This window comes from Octopus sinensis, linkage group LG19 (assembly GCF_006345805.1).
Source record: "Octopus sinensis linkage group LG19, ASM634580v1, whole genome shotgun sequence".
Taxonomy (NCBI): Eukaryota; Metazoa; Mollusca; class Cephalopoda; order Octopoda; family Octopodidae; genus Octopus; species Octopus sinensis.
The window spans coordinates 32,106,015-32,133,898 of NC_043015.1; the positions used below are offsets into that span (position 1 = coordinate 32,106,015).

A 27,884-nucleotide genomic window follows, 5' to 3' on the forward strand; every position below is an offset into this window, starting at 1 on the left:
GTGTTCAAATATCAGTGGCATTTTCCTTGTTTCTGCCTTTCTCTGTCTCTCTTGTTTACACTTAAAAAAAGTCATGGGAGCTGTGCTGTTTTCGTGGACATATTTACAAAGTCAGAAAACAGCACAGCTCCTTCCATGACTTCAGGAAACATTTTTTCACGCTTAGAGTTGCTGAAGCATGGAACAAACTGCCGGCATCAGTTGTTAGTTGTCGGAGCACTGCATCCTTCAAAACTTCCATGCTTCCTGAGATTCGCCAACACTACACCTGATCTTTCTCCCCTCCATACACACACACAAGCATGTATCTGACTCATGCATTGTTCACTTTCCAGACATTTGTACATCACTGCATATACTCTGACAAGTTGTGGTGCACCTGAGCACTGTATACAATAATTTCCCCAGACCCTAAGTAAAGCATGTGTAAAATTTGAATGAAATTGGTTGTGTAGTTCTCAAGTTTTAGGGAAACACACAGACAGACAGACACACATTCTCAGTTTTATATATATAGAGATATATACATACACACACACACACATATACACATGTATACATATATTCAAATATATATATATATATATATATATACACATACATGTGTGTGTGTGTGTGTGTGTTTCAAATACTCTATATTTCTCAGATCCAATTTCCAAAGAGTGTCCCAACAAAAATAAATAAAAATGCTAACCCTACACCTTCTTTATAACTGAACACTGATGCTGGCGATACATTGGAACGCTTTAATTGTATGAGTTTGTGGCAGCACATGAAAAGGTGAGCTAAATCAGGAATCATCAAGCCAACGTTTCGTAGGTTTTGGAATGCTTTTCCTTGTTTAAAAATGACTTGAATAACAAACTGGTCAGCGCCATTCACCAAAATATGTGTTGAGCAAATGCAGAGGATAAAGAATATCTTCTTGAAGGTGACCGGGTTGCGAGAATCACACATATTCAGAACGAAAGCAGAAACAATTAGTTCCGTGATTATGAAGAAGGTATGGTGGCTGAAGTATAGGTAGAATCCCTCGTTGATGTAGCTGAATAAACACCACCAGGAATAATAATGAGGGTAGATGTTTATGGCAAACAGAAAGAGCATCTCCAGGCGGACATGCAGTTGAGGAAATAATGTGTTGTAGATGTATTTTATACTTTCATATGTTATTAACACAAAGAATAAGGTAATAATCCAAACTGCATAAGTCTCTTGTGTGGAATTGAAGTAGATGTGCTTGTATCTGATATTCTTTTGGCCTTCGTAGCTCCCTAGAGGAGAGGGAAAAGAAAAGGAATTAATAATAAAGATGAAGATTAAAGAAATATTTTGATTCCATTTATCAGCAATATTTAGTTAAACAAGTGCTGTGAGGAAGGCACAAAATACTCACATTATATATTCTACTGATATTGGAGAAAATGAAGGGAAGGAAGATGGTAGAAAATGAAAAAAGGAAGAGGAAGAACAAGTAAAAAAAGACATTGATGTACATACCACGGAAAATAGTGTCAAAACAGGAACAAGTGCAGGTAGAACGATCGACAGGAATTTTGTTTGGTACCCAGAATATTTTGTGGTAAATACCTGTGGAATATTAACCCTTTCATTACCGTATTTATTTTGAGATGCTCTGCATTTCTTTCAATTACTTTAAATATAACGAAGAATTTAGTAAAATAACATAGTTATCATTAAGCTAGTGTAAGGAACATAAATTGTGACTAAGGTTTGGTGGAAGATTTTAATTCAAAACTTATGAAAACAAGACATTTGTACTCAGAGCCAGAGGCAGTTTCAGGTGGGTTGGTAATGGAAGGGTTAAGGTAGTTAAGATGGTGAATGATTCAATTGTGTTGCATGGGAAGAATGGCAAAAATGGTTCTTGATATATTGAAATTATCACCTTCTCTAGAAGAGATATCAGAATTATCAAATGGCTGTTAAGACCAGCTCCATATGAGACAGGAATATTCTTAAGAATCAAGAATTTTCCAAAGCTGACATGTCATTAGGGAAAAAGACAAACTCATTGTCAAGGGATAAAAGGAAAATGGTAAAAACGTGTTTCTGCCTCAATATGCATCATCAGCACAACAGCTACCATAATCTGTTTCCAGCAGCCGAGGGACATTGACATATACTAAAGAATAGAACACATTTATGGTTTAGGCAATTCGCAGTAAAACCAGGACATATTTAAACCATAGTAACTGTTGGACATACGTAAAAATATCAAGGAAAATTGTAACACAAACTTTCACTTAACAGATGTAGCAATTTTTAACTAAACAGAAGTAGAAATTTTTCTCATATCACACCCTTATATCTTAAATATGTGTATACATATATGCTAGAACTAAATTGCTAGGTCCTATCCCTACACAGGAGCTAACCTAATATAAATAGCAGCCAAATTCCCAGCTTCTGCCTCTACCACCACCAAATCATTTCCTAACATATTAAAAAAGAGGGAAAAGAATCCATTGGACACGATTATGACAGAAACATTTTAGGTCCTACATCTGTTAAATCAAGGTTGAAGTAGAGCAGTGACTCTCAGCTGGGGTCCTTAAGGTCCTTGAGGGTCCATATAAGACTTTTAGGGTACACACAACAAAATAGTAAATTGAGGATCTACAACAGTATTTTAAGAGCCCCTTTAAGTTTTATTGGTATAATGTATTTATTGGTATAATAATGAAATTATTGTATACAGTGCTCGGGTGCACCACAACTTGTCAAAAGTGCGTATAAAGCATATGCAGTAATGTACAAATGTCCGGAAAGCGAAGAATGCATGAGTCAGATACATGCTTGCGTGTGTATGGAGGGGAGAAAATCAGGTGTAGTGTTGGTGAATCTCAGGAAGCATGGAAGTTTTGAAGGATGCAGTGCTCCGACAACTAACAACTGGTGCCGGCAGTTTGTTCCATCCTTCAGCAACTCTCAGCGTGAAAAAATGTTTCTGAAAGTCATGGGAGCTGTGCTGTTTTCTGACTTTGTAAACATGTCCACGGGTGTTAGACAGGTGGAGTTTGAAAAGGTGCTCAGAGTTATTGTTTGTAAGATGGTTAATAATTTTATGCGTGTCTGCCAAGTCAGCTGCCAGACGTCGGAGCTTCAACGTGTCCATGCCCAGGGAAGTAAAGCGTTCAGAATATGGCAGATGCCTGATGGAAAAATGCTAGAAACAGCTAGGTTTCTCCCACTAACATTTAACACAATTCAACATACATAAGTTAATGTGCAAGATACAAATTAGGGATTTTGAAAGAAGTTTCTATAAAACTAGTTTATAAACATCAGATTGTGATGGGGATCCACCAGAATAAAATAGTAATAAAAGGGTCCCATAGATAAAAGAGAGGATATAAGGATTAAAAAAACCAATTATAATGATAAAAACATGTAAATGAATGTACAAAAAAATTCATATTTGCTTTGAGGTGACTCACCGATTTGTATGAAAGGTAACAGTGCCATAAATATTATAGCACTTATAAAAGGAAAAACTTTCTTTAGGACTTCTTTCAGGGAACAATCTATGAAGAGATGTTTCACATAAAGCTGGAGTCGCTGGCTTAAACGCCAGGGATACATCTTGTCGTACTTCTGAAATTTAAAGCATGTAAATGTATACATAATATGAATGTAAGACATAAGGTAAATAAGTCTTGTATGAGCATATAAGTTCAAAGCATTTATGAAAAAGGAGAGTTTTCTTTTGTGATTCAGCCATGGAACAATCTAGAGTTGTTTCAGGTAGGCTTGGAGTCATTTGCTTAAAAACCTGGAATACATCTCTTGTACTTCTGAAATTTAAAGCATGAGAACTTTTCTTTCACTTGTTTATAGGGGTCCACTGTGGCACTGTCTTAAAAGGTTTTAGTTGAACAAATTGACCCCTACCCAGGACTAGTATTTAAGTCTAGTGCTTATTCTACCAGTCTCTTTTACCAGGCCTCTAGGTTATGGGGATGTAAACACACCAACACTGGTTGTCAAGTGGTGGTGAGAGACAAAGCACAGACACAAAGACATAAATATATATATATATATAAATTAGAAAAATGAACAATTAAATTACACCATCTAGAAAATTACATATAATAGAAATATTAAAATTAAAATAACAATAATATACTGATGATTAAGTAAATTGCAAAATAGTAATAAAAACATATATATTTGGTATATATACGTTTTTATTATTATTTTGCAATTTACTTAATCATTAGTATGTTATTGTTATTTTAATTTTAATATTTCTATTACATGTAATTTTCTAGATGGTGTAATTTAATTGTTCATTTTGAATTGATAAAAGGTGGTTGTTTTCTAATTTTTATATATATATATTATATTTTGTGAAATTTGATTTAGCATTTCTAAATTGAATTTTTCCCTGTAAGTTAGGAATAATATTCCCTCAAATAATTATTATTATTATATATATATATATATTACTCTTTACTCTTTTACTTGTTTCAGTCATTTGACTGCGACCATGCTGGAGCACTGCCTTTAGTCGAGCAAATCGACCCCGGGACTTATTCTTTGTAAGCCCAGTAGTTATTCTATCGGTCTCTTTTGCCGAAGCACTAAGTTACGGGGACGTAAACACACCAGCATCGGTTGTCAAGCAATGCTAGGGGGACAAACACAGACACAGACACGTGCAGGTGGCACGTAAAAAGCACCCACTACACTCACAGAGTGGTTGGCGTTAGGAAGGGCATCCAGCTGTAGAAACTCTGCCAGATAAGACCGGAGCCTGGTGCAGCCTTCTGGCTTCCCAGACCCCAGTTGAACCGTCCAACCCATGCTAGCATGGAGAACGGACGTTAAACGATGATGATGATGATGATGATGATATATATCTGAACTTCCACAAAGCAGATTGGAAATCGATCCAAAAAGAGATCCTCAGAGAGGACTGGCCGGAATGTCTCTCCACACCAGACATTGACATGAAACTAGAATGTTTCATGTCTTCTGTGCAAGCCGTATGCCAGAAATATGTCCCAGAGCACAAGGCCAAAACAAATAGGAGCAAGATTCCAAGAGACAGGAAGATCCTCATGAGACAACGGACGAAGGTTGCAAATCGTCTCAACCAACATCCCAAAAGTAGCGAAACGTCCCGCCTAAAAACAACACTGATGGAGATCGAAAAAAGGCTGCAACAATCCTACGTGAGGGAGAAAGCAGACAAAGAAGCCTGGGTTATAAAAAACATTAAATCAAACCCAAAGGCCTTCTTTCATTATGCGAAAGAAACAGTCTCAGTGCACTACAAGATAGGACCCCTCCTCCAAAAGGATGGCTCCCTCACAGACAGTCCAGCTAAGATCAGTGAGATACTGAATGACCAGTTCAAAAGTGTCTTTACCACCCCGTTGGAACACAGACAAATGAACGAACCAGTGGACTTCTTTGCCGCCTCACCTATAACCAGCGAGGCGGTTACAATAGAATGTATTGACATTAACGAAAAAGATGTCCTACTAGCCATAGATGAAGTGGACACAAACTCAGCTGCTGGTCCAGATGGTTTCCCAGCCATCCTCCTCAAAGCGTGTAAGCATGCCCTGGGAAAACCCCTCAAGATTCTCTTCCAGAGCTTTCTTGCGAATGGCAAACTGCTAAGCAAGCTGAAGGAGGGAATAATATGCCCAATACATAAAGGGGGAAGTAGAGCACATGCCAAAAACTATTGGCCTATCTCTCTGACTTCACACATCAGCAAAGTCATGGAACAGATAGTCAGAAAAAAACTAATCGCATTCCTTGAGGAAAATAACTTGCTGAGTGATACCCAGCATGGTTTTCGACCAGGTAGGAGCTGCCTGACCCAGCTCTTACAACATTATGACTGGGTGTTGAGGCAGTTACTCAACAAATCAAATGTGGACGTAATCTACCTTGATTTTGCAAAAGCTTTTGACAAGGTGGATCATGGCATGATATGCCACGAACTGCGTGACCTCGGCATAGCTGGAAAACTTGGAGTGTGGTTACATGACTTCCTGAAAGATAGGAGTCAGGCAGTAGTAATGAAAAAAAAAAAAACGCAATTGTCTTTAAAATAATATACACCGTATATCGTTGAAAAAAATATTTCCTAAGCTCCAGTAGGGGCTCGTTATTAACTTAGTTTTTGCAATGTTGCGCCAATCAGCTCATTTGCATACGCAAGTCGCTGTAGGATCGACTACCTACGACTGGCTAGCGCGGATGCGCGTCTGCGCAAACCGGGTCCAGTCTACGTGACTAGTACCCCGTACCCCACTGGTATTTGAGTACTCTTTTTTCCACCTTGTTTCACATTTACATGTTTACTCCGGTATATATATATATATATATACATATATACTTTATTCAAAGCAGCAGAATATTCAACAAAACCTGTTACTCTGAGTTTCCCGTTGCCGTTCATCGGACTGTTTTTGCTATATATATACACACACACACACACACACATATATACGACGGGTAAAGTATTTGTAACGTAACGGGGGTAAATAAATACTTTCTTACAACTTCATATATATTATCTGTCCTTCCATATCTTACAAAAGGCAATTTATAACAACACACCTCTTATCCTCACACTTTCCGACTTCGACACCAATAGCATACTATTTACAAATCTATTAAAGCCGTTACACACATTTATATATATATCTATATATATCTATATAATAGCGTGCATGTGTATGTATGTATGTAGACTGGTAAAAAGTTACCGATAAGGTGCTACTTACCTCTTAGCTGTCAAATAAATGGGTTATTTCTCAATAAAACACACTTTTTTGCTCGACCAAATATCTTAAGCTTTATACCAAACGTTTTAGAAAGGGAAAAAAGCAAAGCTCTTTTGTACCCAAACAAGTTTCTGTGTGTCTGTGTGGGCGTGGAAGAAAGCTAAACGATTTCCAATAAATATATTTCAATTGTTGTGTGAGGAAGTATATACAGGAGTGGCTGTGTGGTAAGTAGCTTGCTAACCAACCACATGGTTCCGGGTTCAGTACCACTGAGTGGCACCTTGGGCAAGTGTCTTCTGCTATAGCCCCGGGCCGACCAATGCCTTGTGAGTGGATTTGGTAGACAGAAACTGAAAGAAGCCTGTCGTATATATGTATGTGTGTGTATATGTTTGTGTGTCTGTGTTTGTCCCCCTAGCATTGTTTGACAACCGATGCTGGTGTGTTTACGTCCCCGTCACTTAGCGGTTCGGCAAAAGAAACCGATAGAATAAGTACTGGGCTTACAAAAGAATAAGTCCCGGGGTCGATTTGCTCGACGAAAGGCGGTGCTCCAGCATGGCCGCAGTCAAATGACTGAAACAAGCAAAAGAGCAAAGAGCAAGAGCATATTCTGATGATAAAAAATAGTATCTTTCAAAAACATCCAAAATTTATAGACTATATCTTGCGTGTTTAAGAAAAAAATGAAAACATTTTACAGAATAAATTTTCCAGAACGCGAATTACATGGTTCGTTATTAAATATATATATATATATAATATATATATATATATATATAATATATATATATATATATATATATATATATATATATATATATATTTAAAAAAGGAGATGTGGAACACGAGTTGTGATATATAAAAAAAGGAAATGAAGAAAATGCTGACAAAATAATTTAAGTAAGGGAGAGTGTATTTAATTAAGAGAAAAAAAAATCTATCAGAAAGGAACTCTATCTCTCTTAAAACAATATCTTTTGATAAGCATAACAAATGCGCAACCGGTAAAAAGAACTTTCACCTAATTAAATACACTCTCCCTTACTTAAATTATTTTGTCAGCATTTTCTTCATTTCCTTTATATATATATATATATATATATATATAATTTACAAGATAAGGGCTGAAGAAAAATTCTAATGCCAAATATGCCGAAACAAAAAATTGTCGATAACCATTATAATTTATGCGTCTCGAAACAAACCGATAGAAATCTCTAAAAAATTCTATTTGGGGTACTTAAGTCTGCTCTGGACTTAGTGCTTGCTTTTTCCATGGGTATGAGTAGGTATTTCATTTATATCTCGAGTATTTGTTGCTGAAGAGGGGAAAATTTTTTATGAATTAACCCCGAAATTGGACCAACACGGTAATAACGAAGTTTTTAGAGATTTCTATCGGTTTGTTTCGAGACGCATAAATTATAATGGTTGTCGACAATTTTTTGTTTCAGCATACAAGTATATCCGAGGTAATGTGGTACGATCGTTTCATGCTACTTCGTTTTATTTAACACTGTAAGCATTACATCAGTTTTAAAATGTCGAGCAATCTTCAGCCACCTTTTCCAAACAACCGGACAATGCACATTCTTATCCCTAATTCATTTGCCAACAATAAGGATTGGTTTAGCTAGGCTGAATATGGGTGTCGTATGTTTTCTGTCAAAAATACGATTTTCAAAATTTCATGTCTCACTAAAAGAAAAACAAAAAAAAATATATATATTTTGGATCCCATGCCCCACCACAACTATTCAGGCCCCGGGAATCATAGCATCGACCGATATTTAAAGATGTTAGAGCTCTTATCAAATTATTGTAACTTTAAATCAGTAAATGTTGAGCAATACAGGGCTGACTGTGTAAAGGACACCTTTATCAATGATTTTCTCCCCTCAAAGCTAAGGTTAGGAACACAATCTCACTTGATAACATGAAAATTAATAGGAAAATTAATTTCGCATTACAGCCAGACTTTCAGGAACGCATTACTTCCGTAAAGCGAATGATTTCTGTAATGCACTTCGCAATATAGGTGATTCATAGCGCGGGAGAGAGGGTACATTTAGAGGGAAGGGGTCATGTAACGAAGTAAGGTTCTTGAAAGACAAGGCTTTCTGGCTGCCGCAACAAACTTTTGTTAAGGGGAATTAATTCTGATAGCGAAATAATTTGTAATTACCTCCCTTTATATAAAACTATTTTATTTGTTTACAAGGATAAAATTTTGGTAAATTTTGATATTTTCACCCGCACGATTTTCACAAAGAAAAAAGAAAAGAAAAAAAAACTCTGATTGTTAGCGTGGAATCAAGTACCCTGACCTCTGAATATGCTGCAAACCCCTTATTTTTGTTCGGAAAAAAGTGTTGGTGATAGTGGTGGTGGTGGTGGTGTGTGTGTGTGTATGTGTGGGTGTGGGACGGGCCTAGTGTCGACGCACATAAAAAGCACCATTCGAGCCACCTGACTGGCCTCCGTGCCAGTGAAACTTAAAAAAGCACCCACTACACACTCGGAGTGGTTGGCATTAGGAAGAGCATCCAGCTGTAGAAACTCTGCCAGATCAGATTGGTGCCTGGTGCAGCCATTTGGTTCACCAGTCCTCAGTCAAATCGTCCAACCCATGCTAGCATGGAAAGCAGACATTAAACGATGATGATGATAATGAGGATTATATATATGATATATTGCTATGCCATTGAAAGTTTAGGTAAACTTCGTCCTTCTCTCTCTCTCTCCCCCACCCTACTTCCGTTTCCCAAATACAAAACGGGTTTTATGGCATATTAGGAGGTCACCGTAATTCATTCAACGAAAAAAAACAAACTTTCAATAATTCTGGGATAGGGGTAGGGGTCCGATTTCCCACCCCACCTTTCTTCCGAACAAAAATAAGGGGTTTGCAGCATATCAGGAGGTCAGGGTACATGTACATGATACCACTCCAAAATAAATGATACCCAGTCGATTTCTCTACAAAATTCTCTTTTCCACGAATTCTTGTTCCGGCTAATGCCACAACATCTATATCATATCGCTGCAACTCTTTTACAACAAGCGTAGCTCCCTTAACCTGAATTTATTCACAATGGCATGATGACGATCGGATCCAGGCTGTGGTGCTCTGGAACACCTGCCAGGCCAGACCACAGAACAAAATGTTTCAGAGCCCTTTTTTTTTTTGCCTTTGCTTCGGTATCAATAACATCTTTCATTGTTTGGTTGCGCCTTTTTAGGCTTCGGCCAGCCATGTGCGTACTTCCCAGCAATGCCTGTGCTTGACGCTTTTTAAAGTGAGGAAAAGTTTTGCACAGAAATCATTCCCATTCTGTAAACTACGAAGCATGATCCAAAAAGAAGAGGGTTTTATATTAGGGTGTCCTTCGCCCAGTCCTCGCCGAATCTAAGGCTAACTACAAGACAGCCGTGAAGTATTTAAACTCAGAATTACCTTCTTCTCCTCGATAGACTGCCTTCGCCACGGCTTGGGTGAACACGAACAAGTGCTCCTTGCACCCCTTATCTATTTATCATACAAAAAGGGTGGATGGGGTGGGGATAAAATAAAAAATTGAGATACGATATATACAATTTAAAACACAATATACACACATACAGTTTGAAATACAATATATATATACACACACACACACACACACTCCACAAACAAAACGTTGTTGAATGGCCGTTGACTGCACTCTAGTTCTTCCGCCCTTTGACGGGTCTTTCTTTTTTTTTGTCCTGCAAGGTGTTCAACATCTTCCTCACCAAGGTGAGGTTGCCGGTTTAGTCGCGATGACCCGACCATATAACAGGTTGTACTGGATTATTTGGTACCAGTAGCGCCCAAGAGCGACCTAACACTAACGCACACTTCTGCTATAATTGGGTGTGTCCTATATATCGGGTTTCTTTATTCGTTTCGGCTGTGACAATTTGCTGGACATTTCACATTTTACTTGTGTCGTGCAAATCTTTTAACAACCCACTTAAAAATACGTACAACTAATACTGTGATATTCCAACAAGTAAGTTTTTATATTCTGTCAGTGCTACAACTACTGCCAACCAGAAAACTTCTATTGTATTACATTTAGAGTTGGAACTAAGAATTAAGGCCACTTTTTTTTTTGGTTTCTTAGAAACACCACTCTCTCTCTCTCTCTCTCTCAAACAGATCATCACTGTTTACCTGATACGTGTGTATATATGTATAAAGGTATATCTATATATATACGCATTTTTATGTGTGAGCAAGGGAAAATATTGCTTATCATATATATATATACATATAGGTATATATATATATATATATATATAATATATATATATATATATATATATATATATATATATATTATATAGGTATATATATATATATATAGGTATATAGATATATATATATATAGGTATATATATATTATATAGGTATATATATATATATAGGTATATATATTATATATATAGGATATATATATATATATATAGGTATATATATATATATGTATATAGGTATATAGGTATTATATATATATATATTATATATATATATATATAGGTATATATATATATATAGGTATATATATATGTATATAGGTATTATATATATATAGTATATAGGTATATATATATATATATATATAGGTATTATAGGTATATATATATATATATAGGTATATAGGTATATATATATATAGGTATATATATATATAGGTATATAGGTATATATAGGTATATTATATATATATATATATATATATATTAATAATATAAGGGTAAATAATTATTAATTATAAAACCAACAATTATTTCCGGGTTAAATAGAAATAAGCGGTCTTTGACTGCTATTTCTAATTTTTCGGTACGTAGCTAAGCAACCTGTTGCTAGCCCTTATATATATATATATATATAATGTGTTAATGTGTGTGTCAACTAAACAACGTTGAGGTTTTTGTTTATTTAAGGTGAAGTGATTAAGAGTTGCCGGGCAGTAATTATTGAAGGGAAAATGTCAGCGCTAAAAGCTTAGATATAAACCATTCGTGTAAATAAATATATGTATGCTTGTTATTCATACTCTCGCACCTGTACGCTATCTACTTACCTGTTCTACTTAGCTTTATTCAACATGCTTTCCTTACTTCACTTGAATCCTGCTTTTATCCAATAGTGAAAATATCATTGGTTTTACTTTTAGCGTGAAAAGTAATTATTATTTTTTTTTTTTCCCGTCTAATAAATCTCCATTCATTTTATCCATCGAATTCACTTTTTTTTTTTTTTTTTTTTGGTTCGATCCGTGAAAACAGCCATTTTAAAACTTTGTCATCGTGAATGTCCCTTACGTTGTTCTTTGGGGTTATTTATGATCTCAGTTCAAATTCCGTCCAGGTAGACTTTGCCTTTCATCCTTTCAGGATCGATGAATTAAGTACCAGTGGAACACTGGGGAGGTTGATGTAATCGACTTAATCCCTTCGGAAAGACTTCCTTTTGTACCCCGCCCATACATTTTTTTTTTTAATATTAGACACGGGGGGGAAAATCGATTTCCTACCATGTCTTATAATGACGAGAAAGTTTTAAAAATCAAGAATTTCTATTAAAAAAAAACAACTTAATTTCTATTTTATGTATTTACATGTCCCACTTTGCCTAACTTTTTGAAATTTGCCTATCTTTGGGACGTGAATATACATAATACAGAAAATTCAAACAGCTAATTTCCGAAAGTCTGCTTTTCCAGTTTCCAATAAGAGTGAGTGGGGCACAATGAGTAATAATTACTGCATTTTTGACTTTGAAGTGAATGTATTTTTTACAAATGGTCACTACCTAACCAGAACTATATCAGCAAAGTAAAGAACTTCTCTAAACACAGTAAATAAAACCTATAACATATTCAGAACACTTTCAGAAAATTAACCATTGTTCTCTTTGAGCATATAAAAGACAAATTTAAGCGGGGCAAAATGGGTAAGTCAAGATAAACTATTTATGTCTTTCCATTTCTCCAGAATTAAATTTGAAAAAGGAATCATTCACATAAATATCCATCCTTAGACATCAGAAATGCAACAAAATTTTAAATATCTCGGTCAAATGAAAGAGGATTATGGAAAAATAGCACATGATAAGAAATTAATGAAACTCATTTTAATCTAAAAACTCAACATAAAATATAGCTTTTTTCAGTCAAAATTATCCAGATATTTCATTAGCTACCTCAATTACAATCAGAACAAATTTGAGGGAAAATTTCTTGAAAGTTGTACCTGTCACCTATGTTTCAAACTCCCAACTTTAACAACCTTAAGAAACTTTAAAATCTAAACTGACCAAATTTTGCTTCCAACTACATAACTTATCCTGACCAAATTTTGCTTCCAACTACATAACTTATCCTGACCAAATTTTGCTTCCAACTACATAACTTATACTGACCAAATTTTGCTTCCAACTACATAACTTATCCTGACCAAATTTTGCTTCCAGCTACATAACTTATCCTGACCAAATTTTGCTTCCAACTACATAACTTATCCTGACCAAATTTTGCTTCCAGCTACATAACTTATCCTGACCAAATTTTGCTTCCAACTACATAACTTATCCTGACCAAATTTTGCTTCCAAAGATGATGCACTGGTACAAAATGAGAAAAATAATAAAAAATCAGAAATTATTCATTTTGACACGGTTTCCAACTTTGTCCCACTTCCATAGCGATTTCAAGTATTTGACAGAATGACGAAAAATATATGAAAAAAGAGAAGGGGTTCGATTTAACGAAGCATTTGAATATATATGCAATAAAGCTGAAAAAGTTGAGAGATGTAATTTTATAATCAAAGCTAAACTCAAAAGTTTTCTTTACCTCCTTGCTTCAGTAACAAAACCAGTTTTCAAATCCTCACTGAGATAGGTTTAGAAGTAGATATGTGAGTGTGCAAGCCTTTAACTGCTGCTATTGGTTAAGTCATGCATTGAAAAAATAAACTTGACCTTGTATAATATTTATATACATTTTTATATTCACAAACACTCATGCATGTATGTAATTTAATAACCCACTATATTCTCCTCACTTCGCTTGTCTCTGTTGTCCCAAAAGCAGCTACAATACCCCCTGTGCTTTGGGACTGGGGTATATAAACTGCTTTTTTTTTAATTATTTTAATTAAATCATTTGCTGTCTCTAAACTGGCAAAAAATCTGTGGGTATTTATCATAAAAGAGAATCCATTACATTTTTTTTTTAAATGTCAAGATAACTTTTGTATATCGAAAGAGAACTTAATCATATTTGATTGCTGGGAGGTGGGCGTGGAGCCTTCCTACAATTGCCCTCTCTCTGCCCCTATAATCCAGCTGAACTTATATATATATATTATTATATATATATATATATTATATATATATATATAATATATATATATATAATATATATATATAATATAATATTATATATATATAATTATATATATATATATATATAATATATATATATATATGTATATATATATATATATATATATTATATTATATATATTATATATATATATATATATTATATATATATATATATATATATTATATATATATATATATATATATATAATATAATATTATATATATTATATATATAATAATAATATGTATATATATATTATATATATAATATAATATGTATATATATATTATATATATAATATAATATGTATATATATTATATATATAATATATATAAAATTTAATAAGGGTAGAAATTGATATTAGTCAATTAAAGTCTTGTTTAATGCTTTGGTTTGTGCTGAGTTTTTATTTGAGAACATACTCTTTGTGGGAAATAGCGATTTGACGTCTATATCTAGCATGTTGACTGTCCAGTTTTCGTGTTCAGTTCTTTAAATTTTGTATATATATATATATATATATATATATATATATGTATATATACGAGTTCTGATCAATCAGTGTCCGGAATGTTGCCATGGTAACAAAGCTAAAACACACAGAGTGAAGCCACTGGGCAAAGATTGACCTTGAACTCTGCTGTGCATGCACCCTAAGTTTTAACGTTCTATCTCACTTCTGCATTGGTCATCCTGGGAAACTGAACCCCAAACCAAGCTTAACCCCCTTTTCTTTATTCATTCATGTTCAAAAAATAAAACATTTATCACGTATTGTAGTGATTTAATAAACGACTTTATTCTCCTCTCCAACACCAATACCATTTTGTGCTAATATTAGAAACCAATGTTTTGATTTTTTTTGTGATTTTGTGCTAATATCAATATTTTCCTTGCATTAAATTCCGCCGAGGTTGACTTTGCACTGAGATCGATTTAATCAACTTACTCACCACCTCCGAAATTTGGCAAATTGGGCAAAAATTTCAAATCGATATTTTACTTAAATTCCTGTTTTGTTTTATCTTTTTTTTTTTTCGTAATACTTTTTGCTAAATATTTTAGAATATTGGCGATCTTTCGTCTCTAGTAGACCTTTCCGTCGATTACACAACATACTGTCTGTCTCCCACACCCCATCAAACACACACACACACACACACATGTACATCAATGCTCCAATGCACGGTAACTTCAAAAGAACTTCCCTCGTCATACAATCGTTTTCTCTTAGTCTCTTTCGCTCTCATTACTTCAAAAGTTCCCGCAAGCCCATATGTAAAAAAAAAAATTTTTTACGGAAATCGACGGAAAGGTCTACTAGAGACGAAAGATTGCCGTAAAAAAAAAAATGTGAAAATAGTTTTTATCCACTGACAGACAAAATATTTTCGTTTTTTCACAAAACACAACCTTCTTCGTTTAAAGTAATCTCCTTGTCCAGGACTTATAAGTAAAGGGTTTTTTTTTTTCCCCATTTGAGCGAAATGTGAAAAGTTTATGAATTCTTAAAATGATAAATGGACATGATAACTTTAAATAATTGTTCCGATACACTCTCATTAATTTCAAATGTGACATCTTCAACACTGATTTGAAATTGGGGATCTTGTTAAATTTACAACCAGTTGAAGTATAAGGTTGTCCCAAAAGTTCGTAGAAAGTCTTGGAAAATAATGGTCTTTATTTTGAGGAATAATTTTTGTTGTTTTTGTTAGTACTTGGCGAGTAAAAATTCAATTTTCGCAAGTGTTTACGAACTTTTGGGACAACCTAATATTTCAAATTTTCACCAGATTATTTTCAACTTTTCCAGATTTGTAATTTCTTTGTAATTTAATTCCAAACAAAATTGCTGTGATTTTTGCCATCTACATGTAAAACTACGTTTTTCTAAAAATAAAAAAAAAATCTGGTGAAAATTTGAATTCTAGCGATTGGAAGAAATTTAACAAAATCTGATCCAAATTTGGATTTTGAATAAAATGCTCCCCATATTATAATTGCAGCAGTGTTTTCTTCCGTCCTGACCTTCACTAATTAAAAACCATTTTTAATGTGTCAAGCTTATCAAGGTGTCTCTGTGTTGTTTGCTCAACTTGCGGGAAACCTCAACCTGAATAAAATCACACCCTACTGTCTTAAACAAAGGACACCTTTGCTTGTGCCACTTGGATTGTTCAGACATTCGTTCCCTAGCACCTGTCGCCCTCAAAAATACCGTGAAAATACATCGAAAACCATCAACGTTATTGCTTAGAAAATGTGATATATATACATATATATATCTATATTTCTCTCTCTCTCTCTCTCTCTCTCTCTATATATATATATATATATATATATATGTAAAGTATTTAAAAATAAAATATCTGAAAATGCGTCTTTTATAATAATTCTGCTCGTTCAGGATTGACTTGGATTTAACTATAAAAAAGAACAACCTCTTGGTAATCAATACATTTCTTCCTCTCCTCAAACACCAACGACACATTATTTATCATTTTTATCCACCAGTAACTTTATTCACTTCCTCTGGCTTTTGTTATATTTCAACATCGAAAACGAAACATTACGGGCATGTGGTTTAGTAGTCTGTGTGTAAGTATGGGATTTTCAATTTTTTACGCATTAAGTTTTGTCAGAGGGAAATATCAGAGGTTTTCAGGTGTATCTCTCTACCTGTCATTACTCGTCTACAATAACCTGTCCATTTTCGTCCGCTATATTTCTTCGTTAATCTTTCTCTCTCTTGGTGTTTTAGTATTTTATTTGACTGGTCGCTACCTGATCGATGGCAAGGTTATTTGACTGGTCGCTACCTGATCGATGGCAAGAGAAAACAAGGCGGCGAGCTAACAGAGACATTGGCACGCCGGGCGAAATACTTAGAGGTATTTCGTTTGTCTTTATGTTCTGAGTTCAAATTCCGCCGAGGTCGACTTTGCCTTTCATCCTTTCGGGGTCGATAAATTAAGTGCCAGTTACGCACTGGGGGCGATATAATCGACTTAATTTGTTTGTCTGTCCTTGTTTGTCCTTTCTGTGTTTAGCCCTTTGTGGGTAGTAACGAAATAGGTATTTCGTCTACTATTACGTTCTGAGTACAAATTCCGCCAAGGTCGACTTTGCCTTTCATCCTTTCGGGGTCGATAAATTAAACTCCTGCCCCATGACCGTGAGCCCAAGGGTCTAACCACAGCCAATTTGTCTGGCACTTTACAGCTTCTGTAACGTGATTCAGTGCCTGAAGGTATAAGACATGAAATTGTCTATTTTATATTTGTGCACTATCCACACGTCCTTCTGTGCTGTGATTCCTTCCCACCTTTGGACGTCTGCAGAAGCATATATGGAAGAACTGTGCACTGCACCTGTCCATCAGGATCAAAGTCTATCAGGCAGTTGTCATCGCTACTCTCCTCTGGGAGTCAGAGCCTTGGATGCTGCACAGGAGGCAGGTGAAGCTGCTGGAATGCTTGCACCACAGATGCTTTTGCTCCATCATGGACCTCTTGTGGAAGAGGTATATCACCGACAATGAAATCCTCCATCAGACCAATGTCCTGAGCATTGAAACCTTGCTGCTGCTCAGACAGCTCAGATGGACAGGCCACATCTTGTGCATGGACAAATCCAGCATGCCAAAGACCATATTCTACAGTAAGCTCAGCTAGGACAAAAGAAACAGGAATTCCTCCACGATTTGCAATTTAGATAATGTCTAAATGGTGGGAAAGATTTGGTTGGTATATCTATGTGGACATCCAGTTGTTGAAACTCTGCCAGATCAGATTGGAGTCTGGTTCGCCAGACCTCAGTCAAATCGTCCGACCCATGCTAGCATGGAAAGCGGACGTTAAATGATGATGGTGAATAGTCGCATCTAAATCTCAAAGCTATAAGATAATGCATGGTGTGAATAAACAATGTGAATAGATAAGCAATACGTTTGACAAAGAAATCTGAGTGCTAAAGGGTTAATACCCAGCTTTCTTTTCTCTCTTTCACTCTCCTTTGTCCTCTCTCCTCTCACTCTCCTTTGCTCTCCCTCTCTTCTTTCTCTCCATCATTCCCTCTCACATACATCTATCTTTCTCTAACACATAGATATATTTACATTTTTTTAAAATTTCAGAAGTACCTTTACGAGAAGATGTATTCCCAGTCACATCACAAGACCTCTTCCTTGAACAACCGATTCCAAGACTATGTGGAACGGCGCCTTACAGAGGTTCATTACCAGGGTTGTCCTTCTTTTGGTGGAGTAAAAAAGAAAGCTCTTCCTTTCATATTTGCAGTATTATTTATAATTCTGATCCCTTTTCTACATATTGGTGAGTCCCTTCTAAACATATTTATGCCTGTGTATATTTATATGTTTTGTGTTGTAGAAAAAGCACCATCCATTCGTGGCCATTGCCAGCCTCGCCTGGCCCCCGTGCCGTTGGCACGTAAAAGCACCATCCGATCGTGGCCGTTTGCCAGACTCGTCTGGCACCTGTGCAGGTGGCACGTAAAAAGCATCCACTACACTCACGGAGTGGTTGGCATTAGGAAGGGCATCCAGCTGTAGAAACACTGCTAGATCAGACTGGAGCCTGGTGCAGCCTTCTGGCTTCCCAGACCCCAGTTGAACCGTCCAACCCATGGTAGCATGGAAAGCGGACGCTAAATGATGATGATGATGATGATGATGATCCTCCAATCCAACCCTGATTGTGTGGATTTATTATCCCAAGAGGATAATCCCCAAGAGGGTAAGTAGATAGACAAAGAACATGTTTTACCAACAACGTCACAGTTGTAACTGAGATTTTTCAAAGAAGACACTGCTTTTCACTGATTATTTCTGTTATTTAGTTTTAATTACCGGGGGGGGGGGGGTCAGTTTTAATTTTATGGACTAGTTTATGAAATCTTAGAGAAGACAGAGGGTAGTATCAGCTTTGGGGATGGGGTAGAGTGGATAGACATTCTAAATGGCAGAGTCATAAATCAAGATTTATTTGAAGTAGATGCTATGAAGTTTATTAAGAGAATACTTCAAACAAGATGTTGGCTGCTATTAAGCAGACCAAGGCTAATGGCACAGGGGAAGTCTTATCATATAGTACTACAGTTATCACTCTATATATAAACATCAAAATGTCTGTGTGTATGTATCCTTTATACAGATCCACAATTTTTTAGTTAGAGGGCTCGCACTTTCTATGGTCATTTAAAACCGTCCAAGGGTGGTCGTGCACATCTTTACATTTCCCCAGTCACCCAACAAAGCCATTAAAAAATCAATGGAAGTGACCTTTTTGTGGATTTTCTATCCAAAACCCAATGAAAATGCCCGAAACTTGATACGCCAATTGAATGCCAGCTAGCTGTATGTGATTGGGCGGAGATTTGGATAGTACTCGCATGTATGTGCGCATGCACGCAGCTGTATATGCATGCACTAGCACTATGACCTGGCGTTGCCGGGTCATAGTGCTAGTTCATTATAAAACAATGCTGTTATATATATGTAGAGATAAAATTTAGGATTATTCCAAAGATTATTAAGAAGTATATATATGAATACTTTTAGTATATATCAAAATTTTACACAATAGAGGGATAGAAAAGAAAATATAGAAATAGCTCAATATTTATACACTTAAATATTAACTTAACATATATCGTTAATTATTGATTAAATGGTATTTACTGGTATTATTAAAAGAAAGAATTGAGGTAAAATTGAGGTTTGCATGGGTCAGATGAGAAAGAGTTTGTATGTTTTGATTCCCTTCTTGTTGCCAAAACTTACCAGTTTTCAAGTAAGGTAATATTTCCCTCATGGCCAGACAGGTTTTCACAATATTGAAAATGAATGATACTGCTTGTATAACATGGCAATCATTTATAACTATCCGTGCCGGTGGCATGTTAAAAGCACCCACTACATTTGCGGAGTGGTTGGCGTTAGGAAGGGCATCCAGCTGTAGAAACACTGCCAGATCAGACTGGAGCCTGGTGCAGCCCCTGGCTTCCCAGACCCCGGTTGAACCGTCCAACCCGTGCTAGCGCGGAAAACGCACGTTAAACGATGATGATGATGATGTAATGTGACAACAAGGACACACACGCACATACGTGATGGGCTTCTTTCAGTTTCTCCCTATCAAATCCATTAACAAGGCTTTAGTTGGCCTCAAGCTATTATAGGGGACAGTTGCCCAAGGTGAGATGCAGTGAGACTGACCCCAAAACTATATTGTCAGGAAGCAAACACTTAACTACACAACCATTCCTACACTTCCAAAGCCATGCCTGGGTTCCGTATATTTGATGATTCCAAGAGTTTTAAACCCGAAATAACCATTTTCTACCTTTCTTCCCAGCTACCACAGTCAAACCTTTCATCTTCTTAATTACCCTAATATTTTCACAGCTGTCTTCTACAAATTAATCTGGGTACCAGATAAAGCCCCTGTTGATCGTTCCGGCTGCACTTGTTCCTGTTTTGACACCGTCTTCCGTGGTATGTACCTCAATGTCTTTTATTCATTCCTCCTCTTCTTTCATTTTCTGCTCTCTTCCTCCCTTCGTTCTTCCAAAATCGATAGAAGGCAAAATTCTAGTTTAAGTACCACCTAATAACTCTTTTATTTCTTGGAATTTTCAGAAAATTTTTGTGAAGAAACAAGGAAAGTATCAGATGGTTGTGAGATGTGCTAAAAAAACAAAAAAAAAAACACTCTTAAATTAAAAAAAAAAAAAAAAAAAAAATTTTTTTTGCATAATCATACAAATTCCCATGTGTAGAACACCTAATAACTCTTTTATTTCTTGGAATTTTCAGAAAATTTTTGTGAAATTTTGTTCTACACATGGGAATTTGTACGATTATGCAAAAAAAAAAAAAAAATTTTTCTTAAATTTAAGGGTGTTTTATTTTATTTTTTTTTAGCACACCTCACAACCACCTGATGCCTTCCTTGTTTCTTTGCCGCTCTGACATGTACAGATGTTTTTCAATGCTTTTCTTTCCATAAACCCATTTAATGGAATGATGAATTACCCAAGGATGGTCCATTGCTGGATTTAAGCAAAAAATCTGGACTGTCTGATTTTAAACTGATTTAAGAAAAAAACTTTTTTTTAAAAAGTGGAACTGTTAGGATTTATGGGGGAGGGAGGGGTTTAAAAGCTAAAAAATTTTTTTTACATAATCAAGGTGCAGGAGTGGCTGTGTGGTAAGTAGCTTGCTTACAAACCACATGGTTCTGGGTTCAGTCCCACTGCGTGGCATCTTGGGCAAGTGTCTTCTGCTATAGCCTCGGGCCGACCAATGCCTTGTGAGTGGATTTGGTAGACGGAAACTGAAAGAAGCCTGTCATATATATGTATATATATATATGTATGTGTGTGTATATATTTGTGTGTCTGTGTTTGTCCCCCTAGCATTGCTTGACAACCGATGCTGGTGTGTTTATGTCCCCGTCACTTAGCGGTTCGGCAAAAGAGACCGATAGAATAAAAACTGGGCTTACAAAGAATAAGTCCTGGAGTCGATTTGCTCAACTAAAGGCGGTGCTCCAGCATGGCCGCAGTCAAATGACTGAAACAAGTAAAAGAGTAAAGAGTGTATGAATTCCCGTGTGTAGAACACAAATTCATAAAAATATAAAAAGTTATGACGGGTTATTTAAGGAGCTTAAACCAGAATTCTGCCCAATAGAAGATACAAGTTGAGTCTCTTTGAGTATTTGGTGCCTTCCTTCTCACTGAACATTTTTCATCTAATGTTGCTAATAAATGAACTCACAATATGTTTTTAGTCTTCATCTTTTCTTATTATGGCAATGAGCTGGCAGAATCGTTAGCACAATGGGCAAAATGCTTAGAATGATATTTCGTCCATCTCTATGTTCTGAGTTCAAATACTGCCGAGGTCAACTTTACCATTCATACTTTCGGGGTTCGATGAAATAAGTACCAGTTGAGCACTGGGGTCAAATTAATCAACCAGCCCTCACCCCTAAAATTTCAGGCCATGTGTCTATGGTAGAAATGATAAGTGTAAATCCTCGTATATAATCTGCATTTTTTACCCAAAATTTCAAGGTCAAAATCCCTAGTGCGTACTATATACGAGGTTAAAAATGAAAATTATTTTCTAAGCAATGTCCGAGTCTCTATTTGCTGTCCGGCAATGTTTATTCAGACGCATTTTGTGATGTCGGGCGCGAAAATACCTTAAGCTAAGCCTGAAAGCAATGAAGTCATAAAAGAATCCTTCATAACTTGCAGTAAGCAACATTTATTAAACGTTATTACTGTTATTTCTTTATTTTCTGCAAACAAAATGCACAAAAAAGCTACACGTTTGCATTATGTTATATATACAATAATAATAAAGGACGTTACTATATACAGTTTTACAAACCAAGGACGTTATATAGACCTCCTTGACTCAAGTTAGAGAAGGGGTGTGTATTATACACAAGGTTTAGGTTTCTCAGAGGTACAGCTTCCTAAAAATCACCTGCGTATTATACTCAAGGGCGGACTATACTTAAGGTATTAATTCTTTTCTTAAGGCATTGAGTTGGCAGAATCATTAGCACGCTAGGCAAAATGCTTAGTGATATTTCATTTGTCTTTACATTCTGAGCTGAATTTTCACCAAGGTCGACTTTACCTTTCATGCTTTAGGGTCAATAAAATAAGTACCAGTTGATCACAGGGGTCAATGTAATCAACTTACCCCTGCTCCCAAAATTGCTGGCCCTGTGCCAAAATTTGAAACCATTATTAATTCTTTTCTTCTTCTTTCTTCCTCTAGGTGCCTACGAAAACCAAGGAATCGTTTTGTACAAACACATCTACTTCAACGCAACCTCACAGACCTTCGGAGTTTGGATTTTCACCGTATTCTTTGTAGCAATAACATACGAAAGTCTAAAGTACATCTACAACTTATTATTTCCTCGACTGCATGTCCGCTGGGTGATGTTCGGTCTGTTTGCCATAAACATCTACCCTCATTATTATTCCTGGTGGTCCATATTCAACTACTTCAACGAAGATTTTTATCCATACTTCTACCACCACATCTACTTCATGGTCACCGAAATGGTTGTTACTGCTTTAGTCCTAAACATGTGTGACTCTCGCAATTCCGTCACCTTCAAGAAGATATTTTTCATCTTGTGCATTAGCACAATACACATCTTGCTCAGCGGAATGGACCAATTCATTACACACGTAATCTACGCGCATGGACGAACATTCCAAAACGTACGAAATGTTGCTTTAATGGTTCCTGATTTGGCCCACTTCCTGGTGAGTTGTTGGAAGCTGGTAGAGTTATATCGTTCCAATGACTTGCCAGTCTCGGAATATGGCTATAAAGAAGGCATAGGGCTAGCATTTGTATTTATTTCTGTTGGGACAGTGTTTGGGAAATTTCTCTGAGAAATATCAGGTATTATGGAAAAATTTCAATCATATATATATATATATATATATATATATATTACTGAACTATTAGCACCAAGCAGTGTTTAGTCACAAGCAAAGTTTAGGTTAGTTAAAATATGTTTCTAACCTATTTCAACTGCTAAAAGGCAAATCCGCTACAGATGCCATGGAGAAATTTTTTCTCTTCAGTTGCAGATTCACTTTTTTATCATAAGAGAAAAATATTTTCTATGGCATCTGTAGTGGGTTTGCCTTTTAGCAGTTGAAATAGGTTACAAACATATTTTAACTAACCTAAACTTTGCTTATATATATAAATATATTAAAAATTTATAACGCGTGGCGAGCTGGCAGAATCGTTAGCATGCCAGACAAAATGCTTAGCGGTATTTCGTCTGTCGTTACGTTCTGAGTTCAAATTCCGCTGGGGTTGACTTTGCCTTTCATCCTTTCGGGGTCGATAAATGAAGTACCAGTTTCGCACTGGGGTCGATGTAATCGACTTAATCCCTTTGTCTGTCCTTGTTTGTTCCCTCTATGTTAAGCCCCTTGTGGGTAGTAAAGAAATATATATATTAAAAATTTAGGGGTTAGAGGTTATGCAACTGTCTAAGGGATAAATGTATCCGTAGGTACTACTGGTGTATTACCTACCTGTGTATAGGCCTTGCTATAAGGTTAACAGTAGTTGGTAATTTAAATGGTAAAACCATGGTTTAATATATTCAGATAAGGGAAGAAATAGAGCTACAATTAAGAATTAGAAGTTGATTGTTGGTATTGAATGGTAATAGTTTAATTATAGTTAAAATAACATTTACAGCTGTTTCAGTTTGTTATTTTTGAGGTCAGCTTCTAATTGTTAATTGTTGCTCCGTTTCTTTTATCTGTATATATATAATGAGGGAATATTATGCCAAATTTACAGGGAAAAAATCAATTTAGAAATACTAAATCAAATTTCACAAAATGTAATATATATATATATACTCTTTTACTTGTTTCAATCATTTGACTGCGGCCATGCTGGAGCACCACCTTTAGTCGAGCAACTCGACCGCGGGGCTTATTCTTTTGTAAGCCCAGTACTTATTCTATCGGTCTCTTTTGCCGAACCGCTAAGTGACGGGAACATAAACACACCCGCATCAGTTGTCAAGCAATGCAAGGGGGACAAACACAGACACACACGCACACACATATATACGACGGGCTTCTTTCAGTTTCCGTCTACCAAATCCACTCACAAGGCTTTGGTCGGCTCGAGGCTATAGTAGAAGACACTTGACCAAGGTGCCACGCAGTGGGACTGAACCCAGAACCATGTGGTTGGTAAGCAAGCTACTTACCACACAGCCACTCCTGCACCTATAAACATATCTATATATATATCATTAAAAAATCGACACAAGTTGTGGTGACCCTAAAAGCTCATTTTAGTACAGACTGGATGTAAAATGATAGTGATGATGCATAAGAAGCTGGCAACCTATGTTAGAATCTCTTCTTTGATTGTATATTTCCTTGTGTATCTCACTGCTTCTTTTTCTCCTGGGGTTTTAATCAACTGAAATTTCAAAGAGCTACAATGTCATCATCTCAGTACAAAAACTGCTCAAACTGTAAAGTATTCAGTAGTCCTTCAGTTTAATGTTCATTTGTTTTTTGTATATAACTTGGGCACGTAAAAAGCACCATCCGACCGTGGCCGTTTGCCAGCCCGTCTGGCACGTAAAAAGCACCCACTACACTCACGGAGTGGTTGGCGTTAGGAAGGGCATCCAGCCGTAGAAACTCTGCCAGATCAGACTGGGCCTGGTGCAGCCTTCTGGCTTCCCAGACCCCAGTTGCACCGTCCAACCCATGCCAGCATGGAAAGCGGACGCTAAACTATGATGATGATGAACTTGACGTAAAAAGAGACATTTATATACCGTATATTTCCGCATATAAGACGAGCTTTAAATCCAGAAATTTACCTAAAAATTTTGGGGTTGTCTTATGCCACCATTCTAAAAATCGAACTTTGAATTTTAAGTAATTTTATAAGTAAGCTAACTTTGAACTTAGTGCGATAACCACAGACATATGTGAACAGATTCATCATCATCATCATCATTGATTAACGTCTGCTTTCCATGCTAGCATGGGTTGGACGGTTCGACTGGTGTCTGGGAAGCCAGGAGGCTGCACCAGGCTCCAGTCTGATCTGGCAGTGTTTCTACAGCTGGATGCCCTTCCTAACACCAACCACTCCGTGAGTGTAGTGGGTGCTTTTTACGTGCCACTGGCACAGGTGCCAGGTGAGGCTAGCAAACGGCCACGGTTGGTTGGTGCTTTTTAGGTGCCACCGGCACGGAGGCCAGTTGGCAGGTGTCTACATACCTTTGGACTATAGATATATATATATATATATCCTTTAAAATGTTTTAGCCCGAAGGCCGTGGCCATGCTGGGGCACCACCGCTGAAAGAGTACAGCAGGGATCGCCACGACCCCCTGCCGGAGCTTTAGGTGTTTTCGCTCAATAAACACTCACAACACCCAGTCTGGGAATCGAAACCGCAATCGAAAGATCGCGAGTCCGTTACCTTGACCACTGGGCCATTGCGCTTCCACAAGGTGTCTACATACCTTTGGACTATATATATATATATATATATAGTCCAAAGGTATGTAGATACCTTGCATATATATAGTCTAGAAGCATCTAGACTCTTTGTGTATGTAACCCAGAAATGTTTAAAAGCCTTGTGAAGTTGTTCTTTAGACCAGTCAAGCAAGGATTAATTACCTTTTGAAGTATTTGTTAAGAACTCATTCTAACGTGACATTTAGTATATTTTTGTAAGACTTTTATTTCGTGTTTGATATTTTTTAAGTGTACAGTATTCATTTCTACATTATAGTCTAGAAACATCTGGTTCCTTGTGTATATAATCCAGAAACATGGAGACATCTTGCATGTGTATATAGACCAGAAACTTTAGACTTTTTATGCATATACACAAGGAGTTTAGAAACATCCAGAGTTGTATCTCAGTGAAATTATTAAAATAATATTAGAAAAGACAAAAAAAGAGCTCTTGTTGTCATTTCTTCAATACATAATTATAATTACATTGTTAAGTTCACTACTTTAAATGTATTTACATTAACTTAAACTATATTTATATCAGATTTATCCTCAACGGTTGACTTTCACTATTTTCAATTATTTGCATGCATTTTACTGAATTTGTCATATTTTACAGATTTTGACATGTAAGTTGACACCATAGGTACAGACACAGCTTTGTGGTAAGAGGTTTACTTCCCAACCACATGGTTCTGAGTTCAGTCCCACTGCATAGCACCTAGGTAAGTGTCTCCTATGATGGCCTCAGGCCAACAAAGCCCTGTGAGTTGATTTGGTAGACGGAAACTGAAACAGCCCATCGTGAGAGTGTGTGTATGTCTTTGATGTAATCTCCAGGGATACAGACATCCAGCAACAGGACTTCCGTAATGCCATGATGGACCGTGAAGTCTGGCATAGCATGGTAAATTCCATTGTCTCGACCACGGTCGAACAATAATGATGATGATGTCTTTGATTGATTGTCTTCCACTAACGCTTAACAATGTGTTGGTGTGTTTACATCCTCATAACTTAGCAGTTCAGCAAAAGAGAGCGATAGAATAAATACCAGACTTACAAAACAAAAAGTACTGGAGCGGTCCATTCAACTAAAAATTCTTCAAGGCAGTGCCCCAGCATGGCCACAATCTAATGCCTGAAATGAGTAAAAGGCCAAAGATAATCCTTTAATTATAAAATAAACATAAAAACCAACAAAGGACAATGTGCAGAAAAATAGATTTTATTTGCTAAATTTACAGAGAATCTCAGGGAGAGGGAAAAAAAAACAAACATAGTAAAGGTTTTCTTAGTAAAACTTATCTCAAGGAAGCAAATACAGATTTTTCTCTCCTAATAATAAAGAGAGAGAAAAAAAAGTGGGGAGGAGAAAGAGTCAACTGGCTCAGTGTAGAAGGAAAGGAAATGGTGTTTGTCTTAGTCATGACAAGGTAGGAACTAAAAAGCAATGAGATACTGAAGAAGGAAATGCTAATGAACCAAAAACAGGTTCTTACAGCACTGAGCCAACTCCACTGTTCTACATGTGGAAAATATTGGATTAATTTTTCAAGCATAAAATTGGTATATTTTTGGGT

General features: G+C 36.2%; 2 protein-coding genes across 10 annotated transcripts; one reads left to right on the plus strand and one right to left on the minus strand.

Moving 5' to 3' along the window:
- Window positions 1–541: 541 nt before the first annotated feature.
- On the minus strand, window positions 542–13,765 carry LOC115222213. Of its 8 annotated transcripts, XM_036511404.1 has the most exons (6): window positions 13,664–13,734; window positions 10,237–10,308; window positions 8,309–8,477; window positions 3,462–3,618; window positions 1,501–1,590; window positions 542–1,274 (listed from the first exon to the last, which is right to left on the minus strand). In XM_036511404.1, exons 4-6 carry the CDS (start codon window positions 3,604–3,606, stop codon window positions 643–645), a joined length of 867 nt encoding a protein of 288 aa, XP_036367297.1. In that variant the 5' UTR covers window positions 3,607–3,618; window positions 8,309–8,477; window positions 10,237–10,308; window positions 13,664–13,734; the 3' UTR covers window positions 542–642. The 8 variants fall into 8 exon arrangements, with proteins under 8 accessions (XP_036367297.1, XP_036367298.1, XP_036367300.1 ...); XM_036511405.1 differs by lacking the exon at window positions 10,237–10,308 and having other exon boundaries at window positions 13,664–13,765; XM_036511407.1 differs by lacking the exons at window positions 10,237–10,308; window positions 13,664–13,734 and adding an exon at window positions 11,891–12,431.
- Window positions 10,660–23,982, plus strand: LOC115222212. Of its 2 annotated transcripts, none has more exons than XM_036511403.1 (4): window positions 10,660–10,813; window positions 18,340–18,538; window positions 20,632–20,721; window positions 23,029–23,766. In XM_036511403.1, the coding sequence occupies exons 2-4, from the start codon at window positions 18,358–18,360 to the stop codon at window positions 23,658–23,660; spliced, it is 903 nt and encodes a 300-aa protein (XP_036367296.1). In that variant the 5' UTR covers window positions 10,660–10,813; window positions 18,340–18,357; the 3' UTR covers window positions 23,661–23,766. The 2 variants fall into 2 exon arrangements, with proteins under 2 accessions (XP_036367296.1, XP_036367295.1); XM_036511402.1 differs by lacking the exon at window positions 10,660–10,813 and adding an exon at window positions 16,707–16,802 and having other exon boundaries at window positions 23,029–23,982.
- Window positions 23,983–27,884: the final 3,902 nt, after the last annotated feature.